At 45.1% G+C, this 18,860-nt stretch overlaps 1 protein-coding gene across 2 annotated transcripts in view; it reads left to right on the top strand.

The window, feature by feature from the left end:
* Tdp1 (tyrosyl-DNA phosphodiesterase 1) overlaps window positions 1–18,860 on the top strand; it is a 77,298-nt gene that overhangs the window by 39,029 nt on the left and 19,409 nt on the right. For both annotated transcript variants that reach the window (XM_055593265.1, XM_055593264.1), the window contains exon 14: window positions 18,523–18,625. In XM_055593265.1, the coding sequence (XP_055449240.1) occupies window positions 18,523–18,625 (103 nt within the window). The remainder of the gene's footprint in view (window positions 1–18,522; window positions 18,626–18,860) is intronic.

Here is an 18,860-nt window from a genome sequence, read left to right as displayed (position 1 = left end):
AACAGTACCTATTTGTTGTACGCATGGGAAACAGCCGCTGCTGTTAGCAAAACTGTGCTAATCGCTCTTGACAGCAGCCCCTCAGTGTGTAAATTCACAGTGTGACAAGAACTGTGGAAACCTCAGACCCTTGATCCACCTGGGTGATCACTGCCAAAATGTCAGGCCCAGAAGAAACAGCAAGTGTGTGAAGGAAGGGGCAAGAGAGAGAATGGGCCCTTACTAAGCAGCCTCACTTGTCTATTTTGTTCATCTCAGAGTGTTTTGGGATGGCATGGGCCTCTTCAGGACGAGAAGTAAAGCTGTAGCATTCAGGCAGCTACACCAGGCACTCAGCATTGCCCATGTGGTGCTGTGGGAGCAGAGGAAAGCTGAGCTGAGCTTCTTCTCACTCCTATGGAATTTACACTTAAACGAAAGAGACTAGCCAAGCATGTTATTTGATCCTGTGACGCCTTCCTGACTATTCTGCATAGGAGATTCTTCTCCCTAGTAAAGCCTGAACTTGCAGTCATCCAGCACTTGACTTAAACATGGCTTCCTCAGCTGGGTGGAGTCTGCAGTCCCCTGGGCTTCTGCATCATCAACATGTCTTTCCCTTCTCTATAGCTATTTATGTGATTGCTGGCTTCCCCTCTAGGCTCTGAGACCACATCCATCTCTGTCTGGTTTAGCATATCCCAGCTCCTGGCGGGGAGCCTGACATGCAGAAGAAGATGCTCAGGACAGATTGCTTAACAAGGTTAATCCGTGAAGGTGGAGCTGAGGTGGTAATGGCTAGACTAATGAGTCTAATGCCTAGACTAGATGCATAGTCAGCTAGGAGAGAAGCCTCAAAGATGACTCCCTCCACCAGGAATATGGGTTGCAGGCAGATAGAGTTCATTGTTGACATCATTATAGATACTTTAGAAATGAAGAGATGGCTACAGGAGGATGTCAGATTTGATTGCAGGGCTAGCTCACTGGTAAAGCCCTTATATAGCATAGGTGAGGTTCTGGGTTCCATCCCGGGCACACATAAAAATAAACCTGATTGTGTACTTGCTTACTGTAGTGAGACCTTCAAGTGGGATTGCTTGTTGTCCACAGAGGTTTGTGGTTTTACTGTGGTAGTGGTTGTTATTTTTGGTGAGGTTTTAAGTTTGGTTTGATTCTCTCTTGTGCTCATCATTGATACCAAAGGTTTTGTGACTTTTCTGGGAGCAAGTAGAGCAGGCTGATTCCTGGTGCTGAGGAGCATCCAGGAAATACACATCAAGAGGATTTCTCATAGCCAGGTATGGTGGCATGCCTTCGCAAGTCCAGTCCTCCAGGGTCTGGAGCACCAGGATCAACATGAGGTCAAGGCCAGCCTAGGCTATAAGGCAAGACCCTGGCTCAAAAAAAAAAAGTTATATCCATACATGGTCCTTGTTTGGAGAAACAGTCTCATAAAAGACCCCTGTGCCCAGATATATTTGGTCCTTGTGGAGCTCCTGTCCTAGCTCCCTCTTCTTTCATACGATTCCCTGCATTCGGCCCAAGGTTTGGTTATGAGTCTCAGCATCTGCTTTGATACACTGCTAGGTAGAGTCTTTCAGAGGCCCTCTGTGGTAGGCTCCTGTCCTGTTTCTTGTTTTCTTCTACTTCCAATATCCATCCCATTTGTCTTTCTAAGTGAGGATTGATCATCTTACCCCAGGTCCTCTTTCTTGTTTATCTTCTTTAGGTTTACAGATTTTAGTATGTTTATCCTATCTTATAGGTCTAGTATCCACTTATAAGTGAGTATATACCATGTGTGTCTTTCTGCTCCTGGGATACCTCACTCAGGATGATCTTTTCTAGATCCCACCATTTGTCTGAAAATTTCATGATTTCCTTGTTTTTAATAGCTGAGTAGTATTCTATTCCATTGTGTAAAAGTACCACAATTTCTGTATCCATTCCTCCGTTGATGGACATCTGGGTTAGAACTGCTGCTCAGATGTAGCCCATGGTAGCTCAGTATCCAAGTGGGTTCCCTAGTAAGGGGAACAGGGACTATTTCTGACATGAACTCAATTGAACTCAATGGCTGGCTCTTGAGAGGAGCAGCCTTGCTAGGCCACAGAGGAGGACATTGCAGCTAGTCCTGAAGATACCTGATAAACTAGGGTCAGATGGAAGGGGAGGAGAACCTTCCCTAGCAGTGGACTTGGAAAGGGGCAGGGAGGAGATGAGGGAGGAAGGGTGGGATTGTGAGAGAATGAGGAAGGGGCCTACGGCTGGGATACAAAGTAAATAACCTGTGAGTAATATAAAAATAAAAATTATTAAAACAAAAAAAGAAGTCAAAGTTTTTCAAGTGTTCCATGGCCAACCAAGCCGTCTGTTCTGGTTGAAGAGCCACTGGCCGTGTGTAATAATCTCACTTCTGCATTAAAAAGGATTAGTTATCCATTCATTCTGGACATTGTTCTTAGCCAGTTATCCGGTGTATCTGTCGATTTCTTGCAAAGTGCTGGGAATACAATAATAAACAGCCATTGACCTGATTCTGGTGGTGGGAGTTACATAAAGAGCATGCAGATTTATTCACACGGTCAAGTGGGGATGAGTAGGATGAGAAGAGTGAGGCGGAATGGTGGTTTAGGCGCACTGACCTTTATTTGACATCTTCAGAACCAGGTGAAGTTGAAGAAGATGCATGATGCATGTGCAGTCTGTTTCCTTCCATGATGCTAATGTGTCCATGATAATAGTTTTGGAAGTGGCAAGTCTTGCTGTTCAGTGTCAAGAAGATCAAGTTTTGCTATCAGAATAAATGAATTAGGAAAAAAATGTTTCTTACAAGTTGGCTTAATTTGCCTGTAAATTTAAGGTGGAATGTAGTCCTTATAGTTAGTCAGTCAGTAAGCACAGAGAAGGCTGACCAGTAGGGCTCTGTCATCCACATTCTGTACATAGGATGATGTGGGCCTAGGTATGTGCTGCTTCTTAAGTGGGAGGGTCAGGGAAGCCTTGTTTCAGTGACCTTCAAACTGAGAGCTGAAAGTGAGATAGGTTCTCTGTGTCTGGATAGCTGAAGGAGAACAGGGCAAGAGTGGACACAAACAGGCTGTGGCATTTGAGAGGCAGCAAAGAGTGCTGTCGAGTCAGGGAAGGGACAGTGGGCAGAGAGCAAGCAGCTTGTGGCAACCTTTTTCCATGTTAGGGGCAGAAGTGCCTGGAAGTTCTCCTGAAGTTCTTGAGGCTTTATTAGTCACAGGCCTGTGAGAAACAGTTATACATTATTTGAATTATATATAACATTTGAATGATATATAACATTATATATCATTTGAATTGGCTGGCATCCAGATGTGCTTTGAGAAGACGGTTTATTCCGAAGAGATGGCTCAATGGGTAACATCACATACAGCTCTTAGTGGAGGATGCAGGATTGGTTCTCAGCACCCATGTTGGGTGGCTCACAATCACTTGTAACTCGAGCTCCAAGGATTAAATGTCCTCTTCTGGACTCTGGGGGCACCTGCACTCATGTGCACATAACCTTCCTTCCACTTACCCCACCACACACAATTAAAGCTAAGGCTTTTCCTTTACAGAGAAAAGGAGTCTTTAGAAGAAGATAGGGCTTTAATAGACTCAACTTGAGCTTACATAAAAATAGTGTGTTTCTCAACAGAGCAGTATTAGTGTTTACTCAAAGTATTCGCTAAAGTGCATAGAATTGATAAAAATGATAGTCTTATAAAAGGTTAGCAGGATCTAAAAAGATCTCCGTTTCTAATCTACAAAAATGGTGTGCTTTGCTATGGTGTTTACTGCCATATCTTAATGACCTGGCATTTCCCAGCCAACGGTAAGTGAGGGCATTAGCTTCCTGGCCTTGAGGGTTTTGTTTTCTACAAAACAAAGAGTTTTAGACAAGCTGCACATTCCCACCCACCCACCCTCTTTTAAAAATATATTATTTTATGTGTGTGGGTGTTGGAATGTAACTAAATGTCAAGTTGCACCATATGCACGCAGTACCTTTGCAGGCCAGATGAGAGTGTCGATTTCCTGAAACTGGAATTGGAGGGCTGTGAGCCACCATGTGGGTGCTAGGTCCAGCCTGGGTTATCCGGAGGGACAGCCAGCACTCTTCACTGCTAACCCATCTCTCCAGCCGCATTTTTTAAAAACTATATTTTAGTTTGATGTAGGGTCTTTCTAAGTTGTCTAGGCTAGAATTGGAATTTGCAGTCCTCCCGTCTCAGCACCACCATGCCAAGGCTCAACATGGCCTCTTGATGCAATCACATGAGCACAGATGTGTGAGACAGCTGTCATTGAACACAGCATATTCGTTTTGTTTTTTGGTTTTTTTTTTAATTAGCAGTATACTCCAAGGGTAAAAGTATAGCATGGTAAATACATATGCCAGTAACATGGGCACTTGTTACTGTTGTCATTTACTGTCTACAGTATATGTCATTGTATGTACTAGAAACTTTATATGGCTGGCAGCACAGTAGGTTCACTTTCATCAACTTCATCATGACCATAACTAGACGGTATGGATTTGGGGGCTGTAGGATATTATCATGGGCCACCATCACTCATGATTCTGTGTTTACTGAAATGTCATTGTGCAGTGTATCGCTGGATTTAAGAATCCTTTAAAAGCTGTTTTCCTTTTTACAGTTTTACAATCTAATAAATATGAATTACAAAAAACAATATAATAAAGTATACAATAAAAAAAATGGAGTATAGGCAGGTTGTCCTCTGTTCCTTTCCCTGCACCCTAGCCACTATACTTTTCAACCTGAAACCATTACCTTTAGTTGCCTGGGCATGTAATAGATTCAGCCTTAACATCCTGTTCAAGCCTGATACCCTCAGAATGTGATTTAATCTGACCATATAATTTGAAGAATTAACCCAAGACAAGATCCAAAGATCAGAGTCCTAATTTGGATTTCCATTTACTAGCTTTGCCATTTAAATTTTGGAAAAACCCACTTGAGGTTTGTTTTGTGTTTCGTTTTTGCTGTTGTTGTTGTTTTTCCGAGACAGTATTTCTCTGTGTAGCCTTGGGTGTCCTGAACTCACTTTGTAGACCAGGCTGGCCTTGCCTCATGGCAATCCACCTACCTACCTACCTCTGCCTCCCTGAGTGCTGGGATTAAAGGCTTGTGCCACCACACCAGACTCAAAAAGCCCATTAACAATATGAGCTTTTTATCTGATTTAATGGAATGTTCTGAGGATAATTATAGAAAATATATGAGGATATTGCCCATTAAGCCATATAATGTATTTAATATTAGTTGGTTAGGCCTCTTTAGATTCATGAAGTCAGTGTCTAAAACCATTCTCTGGTTTGCATATAGAACACATTAAAATGCAGCATGATTTAAAGACTTGTCCGTGGGGACTAGAGAGATAGCTCAGTGGTAAAGAGTGCTTGCTGTTCTTGTGGGGGACCAACCTTCAGTTCTCAGCACCTGGGTTGGCTGCTCACAGTTGCCAGTAATTCCAGTTCCAGGGGATCCAATGTGCAGGGCTTCTGCACATGTATAACGTACACACAAACATGTATGCTTACACAAACACAAATAAATCATTGTTGAAGACTTGTCCTTAGACTGCATTTTAAAAAAGCTCAATTTGAGTCTAATCCGATAATTGATGAGAATTATCCAACTTAAAGACAAGCACTTTCTGCGAGCCTTTAGTGCCAGCACTTGGGAGGCAGAGGCAGGCAGATCTCAGAGTTTAAGTGCAGCCTAGTCTACAGAACTAGTTCAAGGGCATCCAGAGCCACCCAGAGAAACCCTGTCTCAAAAACAAACAAAAGACAAGTACTTTCCACCAGATACCTTATGTTTCAGAATCTCACGGCTGGCAGTTTAACCAGTTCGCCATTAGGCTAGCTGTTTTCTCTTTTGTCTGGCTGTTCACTTCTATGGCAGATCCTCCCATGAAATCAGCATCGTTTTGAAATGAGCATTCTTTTGTTAAAGAAGTTACCACTACATGACGACAGATACAGTCATCAGATTTTTACTGCAGCATCGAGTAAGCAAGAGGCCGAGCTTTAGGAAGAACCCTTGACTAAGAAGATTGGGCCTTGGTGTAGTTAGCAAACCCGATGAGAATGATTATGGAAGCTATGCATTGTGGGAGGCAAGAAATAAGGTGGTTTCTAACACTAGCTGGAGCACTATTATGGTTGCCTAGCAACTGACAGGCAGTGTTTGATAGAGATTGGGCAGAAATGTTGGTGCTGCCACTCAGAGAAAACGAGACAAGTGCTTGACTACAAAATCGCTGTTGGCTTTTTGGAGAAACATAAAAGACATTCTCCTCCTCTGCGTTGCACTATCATTCTATGATGCTCTTCCCTGCTGTCTGCTCCTTAGAGTGTGAAGCAGTGGGGATTTTTCCCCCTTCTTTTGTCTGTGGTATTTGGAGGAAATCAAATTGGATGACACAAAAGAACACTTGTAGATGTTACTGAGAAGACTGGGTTGCCTGGTGCCCCCAAGATAACCAGGACTTTTGGTACACCTTTTGTACTTTGTTACAAAGGATGTTATCAGCCCTGCAGTCTGCAGACGATTTCCTTTGTACTTTAGAGATGATTCAAGGCCACTGACCACCTTCACTTGCATCCTGGTACAAGCAGAGCAAAGACAGCATTTCTTTGTTCATATGCGTGTGAGCCAGCCTCCAGAAACATCCTTCCCTGGTGGGAAAATGTTTGAGACTATCTCCTAGAGCCTGGAGGCCCTTTGTGTGCTGGCATTCCTGGTCAGGAGGTGTGCCTGTTAGTTCCCTACCAAGGACTGGCCTTCAGAAAAAAGTAAAAAAAAACAAAAACAAAAACATATATACGTGTGTGTGTGTGTGTGTGTATTAGCTGTGCCTTGTATAGCATTTATTATATGCTTTTAATGCTAACTCTGAGCCTCTCAGGAACTGGGTACTGACCTTACTCTCACTTTAGGGCTGTGGGGAGAAAAAAGCATAGAGAACGTGAATAGTGTGTGCCAGGTGACCCAAGTGTGAAAGACAGGGAGACATGAAATTCAGGCCCAAATAATCCATCATCAAGATTCTGTGCATGAGCTTTGGTTACGGATGATGCAAAAGACAGGTGTGGACCAGGGACTCGATAAAGTCTGCCCTGAGATGGCACTGCTGACTGAGGCACTGTGGAGAGCTCAGCTCATAGACTCCCCGCAGCCCCTGGCTTGGTGAAGCAGCAGCAAACCCCGTTTCCCTCCTCCCTTCTGTTCCTGCTGTTACTGGACCAGACCTCACTGATCTCTCTCCAGGTCTGATGCCCAGTGTGCGCTGGCTTCTTGCCTAGCTTGATTTTAATTTCTGGCCTAGCCAGACACCAGTCTATAATCTTAGCTACTCAAGAGGCTGGAGGGAGAAGACCACAGGTTCAAGGCCAATGTGGGCAACTTAGTGAAACCCTGCCTCAAAATGAAAAAAAGCGAAAAAGAAGGCTGGGGATATTGCTCAGTGCCCTTTATATGTGAGGCCCTCGTTTCATTCTCCAGTACCGCCACCACCAACGCAAAATGCTTCCACGATGGCTGTAGCTTATGGCATGTGCTAAGCAAGTCAGATGGCAGTGTAGTCATTGGGCCTGCAGTGTAATAGCACATCACAACAGTGAGTACTTACAGCACCAAAACCACTCCTTCGGATTCAGGAAGCAAAGGGGAGAAGAGAGGTGAGAGCCCCAGAATTTCCTTCAGGGGCCTGTATCCAATGACCAAAAGGCCTCGTGCAAGGCCACCCCCACAAATCTTTAGCACATGGATATTTGGGTCACACTTAGCCAGATCCTACTGCTTATCAAATCCCCTCCTGAAGCTTCATGCAATTTTTCCCTGTGGAAATTATCTGTCTCACCTACCCAACCTCCCTGCTGCTGTCAGTCAGTATCCCTATGGATGCCCCAACTGCTATTGCATAAGCACACATCCTGAACCCCTCCCCCACAGCCTGATCAGGCCATCACTAATCACAGATCAGCTATCATTATCCCATCGCAAGACCCACACAACCAGCACGATAGCCCCAGTAGGTACAAAAAGTGTGCTTGCAAATGGCAGAAGAGGTGAGTAAAAGGCTGAGCAATCATAGGATGCTTAACAGTGCTGGACAAGAGAACCAGCCAGATGGCTCAAGCTGGAGGTGGCTTTTGCTTTTGCATCATGTGGCTGAGTTTGGTATGAACAGACTGTATGGTTAGAAGCCAGAGAACTTCGATCGATACTCAGCTGCCAGGAAGTGACTAGCAAATGGGAATTGAGTGAGCATGCTAAAATGTTTTAAGAGTACTCTGAAGTTCTTGGCATCATACCTCAACAGAGCCTGGCACTGAGCAGATATCCAGTAGACGTTTGAATGAATGAACATTGAATGAATGAACAGAGGCAGGACACAAAGCCTGAAGGGCAACAGTAGGGTGAGTAAGATCCCCAAACCTGGGAGCCAAAATAGATTGATTCTCTCTTTAAGTTAATTGTCTCAAGTTGTTTGTTACTCTGATGGATGTGGCCAGCAACAGGCTTCAGGGCTGCTTTAGGTGGAGGAAGTAATGAACCAGAGGTGTTGGGTCACCGTGGGGGCAGAGAGGATTATGGGTTGGCAAAGAGTGTTGTATAGAGAGAGTGGGAAAGAAGCTGGAAAGTTGTGGGAGCAGCTTTGGGGACAGGCAAGAGATTTTATTTCAGACTTTGTAGATAGGGATCGTCGAAGGTTTTCAAACAAGGGAGCCAGGTGTTCCAGCTAATAATACTGAGAGTGTCTACTGTTCACATTTATTGTAACTGCCATACCGTTTGTGAGAATAGTTCTGTCAGCTTTCTGAGCTCTAAATGGCCTAGGTGTCATTACACCTGTCTGTCGGTATGGAAACAGGCATAGAGTATAGGCTGTTCATCTTATTGGTTGAACTGGATCTTGCTTCTGTCTTTTTTCCCTCCATATGAGTCTTTTTTTTTTTTTTTTTCTGGAATTCATGTGTCCATGTTGATGGGCTAGCCTAGAATGTGGAGGCAGGAAGTCCTCCTGAGACAGATACAGACTTCCAAGGATGGAACCGTACATGTCAGTGCAGGCTGGGTAAGATGAGGAGGTCATTCGCATGGACTAGGACAGAGGGTCAAGAGTGGTAGCAGGCTAGGAGCAGCAAGGAAGGAGCACATTGCCCCTGAGGTGAGCACAGTTCTGTCACAGTTACAAATGTTGTCAGGCTCTGTGAGCTGGATACAAGCCCCAAGAAGGCTGTTTCTCAAGCTGTCTCACGGGGTGTCAGTGGGAACCTAGTCTCTTCTCTAGAGCAGTAATTCTTGGTGCTATTCATTATAAAGCTCCAAAGGTATAAGGAAGAGTCCCAGCAGACTGTGCCATTCTGGGACCTAGAAACTGAGCCGAGGTACCAGGCTTCGTAAACTCAGGGCCATCGGAGGGTGTCAGGCCTGGAAGGTAAATTAACACAATGCCAAGCTATTGGTCTTGCGAAGACCAACTGGTCTTGTTGGTCGTTCCTGGCTAAACAAACAGCCTAGGAGCAGCAGCCAGAAGAGATAGTCCCTGTCTGCCTGTTTCCCGCTGTCCAACCAAGAGTGGGGCTCCATCTGTGCTGTGCACACTGTGTTCCCTGGAACCCCATGAGTTCTGAAAACTTGTTTCCAAGGCCACAACAGTGGACAAAGGGAGATGAACACAGGCAATTTCTGCCTCCTCTGGAGACACTAGTTTTTTGTTTGTTAAAATGCTCCCTTTAAACAAAGAATTCTCCTGACTAGAAAGGAAGGAGGGAGGGAGGAAGGAAGGAAAAAAACTTTGAAAGTATGATTAAAATATTTCATTTCACAGGACCTATCCTAACAAAATTTCATAGTTCTATAAAGGAAAGAAACCTTTCCCAATCTTTCCTGTATACTCTTCGTCATAGTTTCCTTTGCCTAGGCATTGCATCCATTCACCATTGTAGACAATGAGAAGAAGGTATTAACTCCAGATATGCTCTTCACAGCTTGTCATAGTCATAGCTTTCCCACCATGAGAGGTCCATCAGAACAATGGACTGTTTAAGCAGATGACAAAATACTAAGCAGCATTTGGCTATCACATTGGTTGTGATTTATGGCGTTTTTAAATTTTTTGATATGGCACCTTAATGCCAGTTCTGACTACAGTTTGAAAAGCATTTTTTTAAGGAGCCGTTGCCTTTGTCTGCAGAGGTCAGCTTTCTCATTACACTTACTTCTGTACACGCATGTGTGCGATCAAAGGTTAACTTAGGGGAGTCCTCTCCTTCCACCATGTGGATCCCAGGGGTCAAACGTGGGTTGTCAGGTTTCTTGGAAAGTGCCTTGACCCACTGAGCCATCTACCAGCCCCAACTGTGGAGTTTGGTTTTGCTTTTTATTAATTTGGTCTTTTGTTTTTCTGGTTGGTTGGTTGGTTGGTTGGTTGGTTGGTTGGTTGGTTGGTTGGTTGGTTGGTTGGTTGGTTGAATTAAATTTAGGGCCCATGCTTGCCAGGCAAGCACTCTCTCACTGAGCTATATCATCAGCTAGAAGGAATTTTGACCTCAATTCTTCTCATTTTGAATCCTTGATGCTGATATGATGGCCTCTCAAGTCCTTACAATTGTACCTGTGGGATCAAGGATAGACAGTTCCATGGGAAGACAAAAGTGGTGTGCCCATAGAATGCCTAAGCCTCCGGTTGGAGTTCACTGTGTATATGAGAGGCTGTGCTAGGGGATCGTGGCTTGCCTGGGGCTGGGGATCAAGGTGGCATCTTCAAGTAGACTGACAAGGATCCACTTGGTGGTTTGTCAAAGCTAGACTTGCAAAAGCCCCCACTATGTGCAGTGTTCCTGCAGCACTCTGCTCACACTTGTCTGCGTGGAAACAGGTCAGCGGGATCTTCATTTTTCCGTTCCTGCTGGAATTTCTTTGTTACATCATGAAAGCGCTATCTCATAAGATTGCTCAACATGTGCAGACTTGGTTTCGTCTTCACCCTGCTGTTATGTTGCTGGCTCCTTACCACCTTCTGTAATAACAGCAGGGGACTTACATGTGTGCCCTGCCTTATAACTTGGTTGTGTTTCTGCCTTGGGGACTCTTGCCGTGGCTATGGCGTCAGGGATGCAGTCTGGTGAATGATGCTTCGACCCATTTTTGCCAAAATGGTATGACTAGGAAGCCCGGGAAGATCCACCTCCCATGGTGTTCCCTCAGTTAGTGACTCACACCAGAGGAAAGGGTCAGAGTCACCGCCCATAAACCAGCAAAGTGTCAGTGCTGCTAAGAGCAAACATTACTGTGCACCATTCATGTGCTAGGGACTTCACACACCTTCCGTGGCAGACCCCTCCTCACACAGTGTTAGGAGACAGGTGACACTATATTGACTGCAAGGGAGGCTGCCGATTGGCAGGATAGCACTGACAGAATATGAGCGACCCAAGTTCTGTGTATGCTAAGCCTTCTGTCCTTTGCATTTTGTGTTTAACTCTCAGCAGACTCTTTCTCCAGATTTTGACTTAAAAGTATTTTACTCTTCTAACTACATCTTAGTTCTCTCACAAGTTTTCCTCAGCTGTGTGAATCAGCCCCTTCTCCTGAATAAAGCGCATGTTTCTTGCCTGCCTGACGTCTTCAGGATTCAGTGTTAGGAAAGATCTGGGGGCTGGAGTCGCAGCCGACAGCTCCTGAAAGAGATGGAGCTTCCGGGGGAGGAAAGGGCTCAGGCTTGTAAGAGTGGGCAGAGTGGAAGGTATCCTGGACAAAGAAAGGATGTTTGCAGATCCATGGGGGCGGGATAGATACGACATTGTACAGACAAAAGCAGAAGAACCGTGGCAGGCAGGAATAGGAAGTAAAATTGAAAAGCATGGATTCAGTCCTTTCTGGAGGGTCTCAGATGCCAGGTGATGGTACTTTAAGTTTTGTTTGAAAGGATGTTTTCTGAGAACCATAGGAGATCGATATGGAATGAGAAACCTGAGACAGAGCCATTTGGAGCTCTACTCTACAGTACAGCATCCCGAACTAGGGCCTTTACTGGAAACATGTTACAGGCTACATCAAAACACTGGCTGAAAATATCAGCCCAGAAAGCAGATAAGTCCATAATGCCTGAGATATTTGGGCGTGACTGAACAGAAGGGAATCGGCCTTAAGAGATGAAGAAACTGAGAGGCAACCAACATTTAAGTAGCTGGTACACATCTTTAATCCCAATATTCAGAAGTCAGAGGCGGGAATATGTCTGTGAGTTCCAGGCCAGCCAGTACAAAAACAAACAAACAAACAAACAACAACAACAACAAAAAACTCCTGGGGAAAATCCTGCCAATACCTAGATTTTAGCCCCGTGTGACCCATTTTAAACTCCTCATCGACAGGAACATAACATAGGAAATTTGTTTTTGAAGGCACAGACACTATAGCCATCTGTTACAGCAACAATAAACCAAAACACGCTGCACCCACTAGTCAGACTTTCCATCTGTGTAACAAACACCTGAGAAAATCGGCTCGCTGAAGGGGTCACCGTATCAGACGTGGCAGTCCTCGGCCCTCCTGCTTCCAAGGTCATGGTGAGACTGAGCATTGCGGTGGCAGCATGTGGCAGAGGCTCAGCACAGGGAGGACCAGACACGCATGGAGACAGAGGACACAGGACGGGAGGCCCAAAGGACCTGCCCCTAACGACTGTCTTGTTCTAGCCATGCCTCACCTCCTGAATGACGCCATGAGCCCAGGAAACAGGCTTTGTTGTAAGAGACACTTCATATTCAGATAACCTTAAAGAAGAGCATATTTTTTTAATTCTTTATTAATTACACTTTATTCTCTTTGTATCCCCCCTGTGATTCCCTCCCTCCTTCCATCCCAATCCCTCCCTTCCTCCACCCTCTGCATGCATGCCTCTCCCCAAGTCCACTGATAGAAGAAGAGCATACTTTTAAAACACAGTTTCACAGAATTAAACACAAACGTGGTTGGAAATACTGAGTACCGCTCCTCATCGGAGCAATCCTAGTTGAAGATGTAGTCTGTTAGAATGCAGTGTTCTCAGTGACCCAAGAGTTTTGTACTTTGAGAGATAATCTACAAAAGATGTTTTCGAAGGAAATTTGACAATCTCAGAATCCCAGCTTCTTCTGTGCCCTAAAATATAGCAGGAATCAGTTACTGTGAGCCTTTCTTTTCCCTTACAGTGAGACTGTTTTTTCTTTTCCTCTTCTGTGACATTTTATTGCAGTCCATAGAGAGAGAGCTGAAGGGCAGTACAAGGAAGCCCAAAGCCAATGACAAAAGGCAGCATGCAGTGCCTGTGTATGTTTGCAGAAGGCATGCTCCTGGGGGCGTTCAGAACAGGTAACAGCAGCAGCAGCTGTGGTCTGTCATTCCCTTCCCACTGCAGCTGCTCAGTCTGCTTCTCAGCATTCACTGTCAGCACTGTGTGACATTTGTCTGTGCAAGTGTCCATGCACCACCTCTGACACACCCAGGGGTGTGGTAGCTTCAGTATATAAGCCCTGTCTTTTTTTCATGAAGCTGCCGCCTAGACTGTTGTGTAATTGAGATCCAGAGAAATGCTTCATCAGCCAACAGGTCCTAGTAGCAGCAGTCACCCCAGAGGATGCCTCCATCTTTAACAAAAACTTAGCAGTGAGCCCGGTCAGCAGCTCTAATGATGCTCAAGCCAATACTGGCCATGACTGCCTCTGCTACCACCAGTGTTTAGGCTCTGAAAGATCCATGGAGCAAGTTTTAGCCTTGAGGCCATCTTCATGGGGTCCCTTCTCTTGAATAGCTATCTCCGGCAGATTATCATGACCCAGTAAGCACTCTTGGTATGAGGCTCTCAGTGGAAACTAGGAATTTTTCTCTTTGGGGTGACAGGGGAGCTCCCCAGGTAGATGTGCAGACAGTGGCTTGGAGAATCTGGTCTGGTAAAGTGTTGGGTCTCAAAGGCCACCCTTCTCCCACACATACCCACTGTAGAGACAAGAGCCCAAAGCAGAGGAGAATAAGGACCTGGGGAGTCACTGTTAATAGAAAGTAGGGATAAGCCATCCGCTCCAGCTGTGGGGTTCTTTTCTCAGGCTCTGTCTTCCTTTCCTCTCTGGCTTCTTACACACTAATCCATATGTGCCTTGTGTATCCCATATGTGCTTTACAAGCAGTCTCCTGAGATTTCATTTAGACGTTCTTAGGGTTGATGGTATATATTTATTTTTCAAAAGTTGATACAGAATTTTTTATACTTTGGACCAAGGTGAAGCCTTTAGTGAGCAGCCACAGCTGAGAAGCTAAGGCAGAGTGATTATCACTATCCATGTCCCCTGTAGGTCACTACCTTAGCAATGTTGTCTTGGTGTGTTGTTCAGTCCAGGCTGCTGTGTAAGCACTACCTGTGGCTTCTGAACCCCACAGTGTGTTTCTCCCAGTTCTGGAGGCTGGGATGACAGGTAAAGATGAGATCAAGTCTTCTTCTAAGGTTGCAGAGAGCTAACTTCTCATACCCTCACGTGGTGGAAAGAGGCCAAGGCAGTTCCTAGGCCTCTTATAAAGTCACTTTTGTCTCTCGGGGGCTGTACATGTGTCACTTCCTGAGACTCTCACACTGGGAGTTAGGATTTCAGTGTGGTAGTATAAACATAGTCATTAACGCTTGGTAAATGGAGTCACCCTCCGATTATATAAAACATGTTTTCCAGAATTCCTGTCCCTGTATATTTCTGATTAGGATGAACCCGAGACATTCTCCGGGGTGTTTCCAGGTTGAATGAGAGACAGATGTCATTTTGGTAACGCATTCTGTTACTGTGTCGCTGTGCACCGGCTCACTCCGTTGGCATGAGGGAGCAGCTGAACCTGCTTTCCTTCCGCAGTCCTCCAAAGCTCCTCTGACCCCTGGGCCTTCCTCTGTGTGTTCACCTAGTTCTGGGGTATATGGTCTGCCTTCTCTAAGAAACTCAGCCAATGCTAGAGGCCACATGACCTGACCTGAGTTTGTGTGCTCATGGCCTTAATTCATGATCATGGTTCTAGGGTGTTGCTCGTATTTTACCTGCTCTTGGTAGACACCCAGCTCCCATATCAGGGCAAAGCTCACAGAGCTGTGTCTTACAATGCTGTGTTCACCAGCTCCCACAACTGCAAGAAGTCAGATTTCTAGAAAAAAAGCATGCACATCCATCTTTGTTAGCTGCAGTCTTCTAACTCTCTAGCCCTGATTGAGCTTTAACTAATACACCTCTGTCCCTCAAAAGTTGCTCTTTTTCACTGTTACCTCATCAGTAGCCTGGGTGGTTTCTGGTAGACAGTAACACTTGTCACATCCTCAATCTACCCTTGTCTACAGCCACACCACACTGAATGTCCCCAGTCTCATCTAAATCTAACTCTGTACAATCACATCCCTCAAAGGATCCTTCCCTTTCGAATACAGTGAAAGTGAATAAATGCACCTGGGACTGTGGGAGAAAGGTTGCTGGGTCCACAGAGAAGCAGGAAAAAGCTAGAAGGATGGAGGAGTGGACGTTGGGTATGAGCGGAAAAGAGCAGCTAAAACGCTTTCCAAGTCCTAGTAGCACACGAACTTTGCATGAGCCTCAGGGTGTTACTTTGCCCTGTAGAAGACACTGGTGGCTTTTTCTACCTATCTATACCACCCACACCCAGAGCAGACAGAGAGAGCTTAGAAATACATCCCCAGTCTTCCTGGCCGCCCTGGGTACCAGTGATTCAAAGCATTACTCATAATGTAAGAAAATATTAAAGATGACATTTCAAGGAATGTTGATTTGTCACCCAGACAACCTACAAGTGTCTTTCAAGTCTCCCAGTATTCAGGATAGATTTTGAAGGCTGCAGATAACTGGGAATTTGGTTAGAAGGCAAGTACAGAAACAGGCTAGGAGGGAGCCATTTGTAAGAGTGCCCCCTGGTTTCCATTTACCCTTGCTGGGGATAAGCCCTCAACCTGTGACATGTAAGGGGACACAGTTAATGCGGGAAGAATGAGAAACCTTTCCAAGGGCACCTTTGGCTCGGGGTATCATGTTGCTGACATTCACAGGAGTTACCCAGAAGGCGAAGATCTAGAAAGTAAGAAAAGCTTTGAGAAGATAACCTTGACCTCAGCCATTAGACATTTGCCTTAGCATGCGGAAGGTGCCATTTATTTCTTACAGGTTGTCTTTCCTAAATGTTTTCCTAAAGTGATACCTCTCTACTTCTGTTTCTCTATGACCTTGTGCCCACAGAAAGGCTCCCCATCCCCAGTGTGCTCCAACTGCTTGAGAAGGCAGGTAAATGTTCTTAGAGGGAGGGTCTCCTGTAGCCCAAGCCAGCCTTGGACTCCTGATCCTGATCCCCCACCTGCGCTGTCACTGCCAGCTCCTAATAGCCATCTTTAAAGAGAAGTAGAACTTAGGCAAACCTAGTTGGTTTGTTTGTTGGTTTGTTTGTTTGTTGTTGTTGTTTTAAGGCCATGAGGTAGGTTTACTCTGATTAATTAGCAGAGCAATTTTCTAAAGTTGCACACATTTATGGGCAATACTATATACAGTATACAGTGATCAAAGCAGAATAAAGACTGTTTCCATCTCTGCAAACATTCATCTCTGAATTTCTTCAACTCATGTCATTTAGCCCTCTTTATAATGTGTGAGAAGTTCTCAGGATTTACTGCTGGATAGGGCTGCTGTTTACTTTCCCCTTGGCACTTGTATAACACCCTCAGATACTGTAAGTGCTGGGCCTCAAGGCGGAGGCTTCCAGGCCAGTACTCCAAGTCCCCAAGTCCCCCAAGTCCCATGACAGAACTGTATAGTGTCTTCAGCAATAGACTTTTGCCTTCATATTCTGGGAATTAACCAAGGGCAGCAGCTGTCCCCTGTATTGTTTAGGAGGTATTGTGGACCTTTCTGACCAACAACTTGCAGCAAAATATTCCCTATCTAGTACTGGAGTTTTTGTTAGATCATCTATGGCTCCTGAGGAACATCCTTTTTGTCTGAGGAGAGAAATATATCTAGCTTATCAAGTACTAGGCTTCCCTATAGCTTTTCAAATAGTTTTAGTGTTATCTCTTCTATCCTCTGTATTACCCACTCTCCTCCCTACCCTCTTTCTAGTTAGTTCCCTCTCCCATCTTCCCCTTTATAGCGCCTGCATTCCTGTTATCCTCAAATTATACACACACACTTTATGATGGTTAATTTTGATTGTCAACCTGTCAAGATTTAGAGGAAGACAGTCCTCTGGGTATGTCTGTGAAGGTGTTTGCAGAAGGTTTACGTGAATAGGGAAGACTCACCTCGAATGTGGTCCACACTGTCCATGGTCCATCATTCCTCCCTCTCAGCCCCCGAACTAGGGCCACAGCATCAGCTGCATGTGGTCCTGCAGCGACAGCTGCAGTCAGTGTCACCGCCGAGCCGTAATAGCCATAATAGGTACCCTCAAACTGTGAGCCACAAGCAAAGAAGCAAACAATGCAGGAGTTGTTTCTGGCTGTGCAGAGCTCTAGGATTCATTTTGACACCAGCTGACTGGCCTTCCTCTGCCCTCCCTAAGCCCTGCCCCTTCCCAGCCTCCAGGGAGTGCTGTGCTCCTCTTACTTCTGTGAAGTCAGCATCTTGGCATTTCCTTTGTGTCTATTCAGGTCTCCTTCCTCCTGCTGTGCTGGGAAATTTTTTTTTTTAAGCCATACCCACAACTCTGTCTATATTAAACATGTTTCTAAATGAGCCATTTCTTTCTGACTGCAAGTACCAGGCTAGTGGCCCCAGAGCTGCTTTCTTTTCAGCAAACGTAGAAACCAGCTTTAGTTGTTCCTCCCCCCAAAAAAGATGGAAAGTGGCTACATGTATATGATAATATTGTTTTTTCTTTTAAAGGTTTTTTTTATTTTTATTTTTATTAGTTTTAGTAATGTGTAAGTATCTGTGTGTAGGTTTGTGTACATGACTGTAGTGCCCTTGGAGGCCAGAAGAGGGCATTGGATCCCTTGGATCTGGTGTTACTGGCACTCGGGAACTACATGGGTGCTAGGAATCAAACTCTGGTCCTCTGTAAGAGCCTCACTCACTCACACCCTTAACCACTGAGCCAGGCCTCCAGCCCCACAGATCTTTCTTAAGGGCTGCTTTTATGTACAACAAAACTAGAAGCCATAGCAATACCAGGACTATAAAAAGAAAAGGGAGTTTGGACATGGAAAAAAAAATACTTCTAAGGAAGATAATCATTTTAATAACTGCTCTGGGGGTATGCAAATGAGGGTGAAGCTATCCCAAATTGGCAATGAGATAAGTCCTGAGAATTACAGCCCAGTGGGGCGTAAATTTCCTTTTCAATACCACAGTTGTGCTCAAAACTGAATCAACATGATTGCGGCTATATATTTTTTGACCAATGCCCTTGCAGCTGTGCACATCTGACCCCACTAAGATGCCACACTGAAACAGCCCCTTCTGTGTCCTTGTCTCCACAGTGCTAATCTGTCCAAGGCTGCCTGGGGAGCGTTGGAGAAGAATGGCACCCAGCTGATGATCCGCTCCTACGAACTTGGGGTCCTTTTCCTCCCGTCGGCATTTGTGAGTCACACTTCACCTGGCCACTCCCTCACACGTGTTATGAGTGGGACCTCTCTGTTCTCTTCCTCTGGTCCCAATATGGGCCCAGCGTTGTCTGGTAGCAAGGTCAGGATTCTAATCCCAAACCCATGGTTTTAATGTGAGGTACCTGGCCAGAGGCTGAAAAGTGAGGTTAATAACCATGTTAAGTAAATACTGTGAAGCATGATGTGAAGATTTATACCATGGGAAGCAA

This window comes from Psammomys obesus, unplaced genomic scaffold (assembly GCF_907164565.1).
Source record: "Psammomys obesus unplaced genomic scaffold, mPsaObe1.curated_primary_1811, whole genome shotgun sequence".
In the NCBI taxonomy this organism is placed as follows: Eukaryota; Metazoa; Chordata; class Mammalia; order Rodentia; family Muridae; genus Psammomys; species Psammomys obesus.
This window is presented reverse-complemented; position numbering and strand designations above follow the sequence as displayed.